General features: G+C 41.5%; 1 protein-coding gene across 1 annotated transcript; it reads left to right on the top strand.

The window, feature by feature from the left end:
• Positions 1–843: 843 nt before the first annotated feature.
• Positions 844–4,315, top strand: RPL14 (ribosomal protein L14). Its single transcript, XM_019727574.2, has 6 exons — positions 844–1,013; positions 1,487–1,588; positions 2,215–2,309; positions 3,586–3,685; positions 3,767–3,820; positions 3,985–4,315. The coding sequence occupies exons 1-6, from the start codon at positions 1,011–1,013 to the stop codon at positions 4,264–4,266; spliced, it is 636 nt and encodes a 211-aa protein (XP_019583133.1). The 5' UTR covers positions 844–1,010; the 3' UTR covers positions 4,267–4,315.

The raw sequence follows: 4,315 nt of genomic DNA, 5'->3' as shown, positions 1-4,315 counted from the left end.
CCAATATGATGTATTAAGGACACAGCATTTCTACAAAAATGCATAATCTGAATGTAATCATGAGGAAAACTACTATAAATCCATATTGAGAGCTGTCCTACAAAACACCTAGCCTGTATTTTACAATGTCAGTATTATGAGACAAGGTAAAGCTTAGGAACTGTTGCAGATTTAAACATCTGGAATAACTAAATGCAATTTGTAAATCCTCCGTTAGATCATGGACAAAAATTTATTTTTTCGTTTGCTCTAAAAACTGTAAGTGGGACAATTGGTAACATTTAAGTAGGACTGCAAATTAAACAATAGACCATATTACATAGTACTCATTTCCTGATTTTGATCCAGCTGATTATGTAAAATAATGTCCTTGTTTTTACACATTTAAGTGTGTAGAGATAAAGAAACATCATGTCTGCAATTTCTTAAGTGGTTCAGGAAGAAAAGATAAAATGATAATGCAAACATAAGACGTTAATATTTGGGGAATCTAAAGAGAAATGTTTATGGGACTCATTTGTACTAGCTTTGCAACTTTCTGTAAGTCTTAATTACTTTGAAATGAAATGTTAACAATACTACTGGGGTCACTTAGTGGGAGAAAAAAAATCTAGTACTAAGCCATGAGTGACATTTAGACAAAAATCGGGAGAGTACTGAGTAATTCAAAGTTGGAAGAATGTTAAAAAAGAAAGTAAAATGGAATGTGTAGAGTTACATTGGAGTCATAGCTTCTGTGCTCTTCACCCTAAAATACTAAGAGAACTTCCTGCAACTCCAGCGCCAGATGACCGAAGCCAATCACGCAGCTCGCGCTCGCCACAGAGCAGACACACTGAAGCCAGCGCCGCCATATCTTCGAGGGCGCACGAGTGAGAGTAAGCGCGCACGCCCCGATCCCAGCCAATCGGTGCCCACGTCGGCGTCTCGTTTACCGTGGGGGCGGGGCGGCTTTCTACACTTGCGCAGTGTTGGGCGGGCCTTCTTCCTTCTCGCCGAACGCCGCCAGCATGGTGAGTATCGCTCTTACCGGCTCCGGGTCTGGCGGCCCTGCAGCTCCACCACTGTCTGGGCCTGGGAGCGGGGGCGCGGAACGGCGCTCAGCGGGTCTTAGGTAGCGTGTGGGGAAGATCCCCCCGATCGGGTGGAGCAATGAGTTTGGGAGCTTCTCCGACGCGCGGCCTACGAGCGCGTGGAGCGCCCGGCGCGCCTGGGCCACGCGTGCGCGCCTCCGCCGCCAAAGGCATATGGCTGCGGCCGCCGGGACCTTGCGGAGTTGGGGCCAGTGGGCGGGGGCGTGGAGACCTGCGGGAACCCGGCTGTTGCCGCAGTCTGCGGATTTTGTCCATCCAGGTCGTCCCAGGGCACTTGGACGTGTCCCCTCTTCGTTCTTACCCATGTTTCCTGTAAGCGGCAAAGCTTGATAAACTGCACACTTTTAATTAGTTTCGCTGTTCTCCCCCCCTTTTTTTTACCCGCATTTTAGGTGTTCAGGCGCTTCGTGGAGGTTGGCCGGGTGGCCTACATCTCCTTTGGGCCTCACGCCGGGAAACTGGTCGCGATTGTAGATGTTATTGACCAGAACAGGGTAAGTGTAAGGAAAGTCACATCACACGGCAGTGCATGGTATGCAGCAGTGTAAATGGTAATGGTCCCAACGGGGGAGTAGTCTGGATGGTGGCTTTATTTTACCCTTGAAGAAGCAGGCACAGTAGGGGTTTCAAGTACAGACTTGAGTTGGTCAGCACTGCTGGGTTTAAGTATTACCCCTGCTGCTGAAACTAGCCAGAGCGTTTAACTAATGGGTAATACATTGTGAAGTTTAAATGAGTTACTGTATGTAAAGTGAACTTAGAACAAAGCCAAGCACATAGAAAGCTGTTGTTTGCTCTTGTCAATATTTGAGAACCACGAACTAAGGGATTGACCAAAGGCTGTGAATGAACATGAAGTTATTTAAAATGTAAGAATTAAAGACTTAAAATTGTCAAGTAAGTTATATTTACTTGGGTTATATGCTGTACTATTAATAGTCTAATATTTTTAAACAGCATCTAAATAGTGAGGATTTGGAAGGCAGCTATAATCATCGCTATACCACCAATGCAGATAGTGGGGATTTGATAATTCTGAAAGGATGACTGTTACAGAATATCTGTCCATTTTGAATATTCAGTTCTATACTGAGTTCTTCATCTTATTTGTGTGTTCTAGGCTTTGGTTGATGGACCTTGCACTCGAGTAAGGAGGCAGGCTATGCCTTTCAAATGCATGCAGCTCACTGACTTCATCCTCAAGTTCCCACACAGGTAACTGTCTACCAACCATCACACCCTCCCCCAGCTTTGTTTATACTAGAAAAAAGTTTAATTCAAAAAATGTTTTTGTTATTTTGTTGTTTTTCCCTTGAGAATATGGTAAACAGTTGAAAGGTGAAAGCAATTCAGAAGAGGAATTTACAGTGTAGAAATAGATGGGCGTTAATTACTTTTTTTTTTTTAATTTATTGGGGTGACAATTGTTAGTAAAATTACATGGCTTTCATATGTACATAGATGTACAATGCTGTATTACATCATCTATAAATCCCATTGTGTGTTCACCACCCAGAGTCAGTTCTCCTTCCATCACCATATATTTAATCCCCCTTACCCTCTGCGTTAGTTACTTTTTAAGTGTTCTGTGATCTGGTAGTTCTCTGGCTTTGCTTTTATCCAGATTTGCTATCATCTTTTTTACCCTCTTTCAGGATTTACACTCCAAAGACCTCCCTAAGGAATTCTGGTTTCCTGTTCACATTTTAGTCATTTACAGCTTCAAAACAAAAATTCTAGCTTGTCTTTTCCAATACTAGCTGTCGTTAGTTGAACTTTTAACGTGTTAGTTATAAGTATTTAACATTCATCATCTCATACGGCAGGCAGCCACCACAGGTTCTATTCCCAGCTGCTTATATGGAATTGAGGCGATCAGTAGTAATTTTTTTCTTGACATGTAGATTGTGAAAGTTAAACCCTGTGGTGTGTTGCTGTCATTACCAGCTGCAAATGCAGTTGCAGTGGCATACATGCTGTAACTATTTGTTTATTTTTTTAAGCACACTGGGTTTTGATAAATTTCAAAATGATTATAATTGGATTTTATGATCAAATCTTTAAGCGTTTTTGTACAAAATAAAAACATTAGGTCTAAGGATTAACTTAACCTCATTTTTGATGAAAAGGAAATTGCTTTGTACATATTCACTACTCTGGGGTGATATTCTATACATGAAAGTTGATTTTAAAATCCTGAACATTGGCTGTTTTACATTTTTTATTAAAATTGTGTTTGAGATAGTAAGAGACATTGGTTTAGTGAATACTATTCAAATGAGTAAAACTGTAGTGTGCCAGGTGGTATGTGTTCTCTAGAGACAACTAGAGCTAGAAGTATAATCATTGGGAAGGGTACTTTGGGCATCATTTTGTTTATGCTTTTTAACTTGAGGGATATAAAGTGTGCTTTTCAGAGGACGCAAAGCTGTCCTTGGATGTCTGAGGCTTCAAAGCTGATTCCTTAATTGATGGTCTTGGCTCTTTCTAGTGCCCGCCAGAAGTATGTCCGAAAAGCCTGGGAGAAGGCAGATATCAATAAAAAATGGACAGCCACAAGATGGGCCAAGAAGATTGAAGCCAGAGAAAAGGTAATAACTTACAGTCTTTGAATTCTGACTTTTTTTTTTCTGGAGGTTAGAAGGTGACATGAGTTTTTTTTTTTTAAACAGAAAGCCAAGATGACAGATTTTGATCGTTACAAAGTCATGAAGGCAAAGAAAATGGTAAGTTTTAAAATTATTATGGGATTGTTATATTTTAACCCTCAACTTGTTTGGTAATTCTGTTTACCCAAGCTTGGTATACCAAAGTTGACTTTATAGGGGTCTTGGACATAAGGGTTGTCTTCTGTACATGTACATTACAAATATGTATTGAAATTTTTCAGAGGAACCGAATAATCAAGCTTGAAGTTAAGAAGCTTCAAAAGGCAGCACTCCTGAAGGCTTCTCCCAAAAAAGCACCTGCTGCTAAAGGTACAGCTGCAGCAGCTGCTGCTGCAAAGGTTCCAGCAAAAAAGATGGCTGCTGCAGGCAAGAAGGCTCCAGCCCAGAAGGTTCCTGCCCAGAAAGCTGCAGGCCAGAAGGCAGCACCTCCTAAAGCTCAGAAGGGTCCGAAAGCTCCAGCCCAGAAAGCACCTGCTCCAAAAGCATCTGGCAAGAAAGCATAAGAACAAAAGGCTGTTATAAAAGTAATAAAGGTTCTTTTTGACAAATTTA

Source organism: Rhinolophus sinicus, linkage group LG10, assembly GCF_036562045.2.
Source record: "Rhinolophus sinicus isolate RSC01 linkage group LG10, ASM3656204v1, whole genome shotgun sequence".
Lineage (NCBI taxonomy): Eukaryota > Metazoa > Chordata > Mammalia > Chiroptera > Rhinolophidae > Rhinolophus > Rhinolophus sinicus.
This window is presented reverse-complemented; position numbering and strand designations above follow the sequence as displayed.

Excerpts from the sequence above, each read along its gene's own strand:
- RPL14 (XM_019727574.2), top strand. Across the intron at positions 1,589-2,214 it reads ATGTTATTGACCAGAACAGG|GCTTTGGTTGATGGACCTTG; the intron begins GTAAGTGTAAGG and ends TGTGTGTTCTAG. Across the intron at positions 2,310-3,585 it reads ATCCTCAAGTTCCCACACAG|TGCCCGCCAGAAGTATGTCC; the intron begins GTAACTGTCTAC and ends GGCTCTTTCTAG.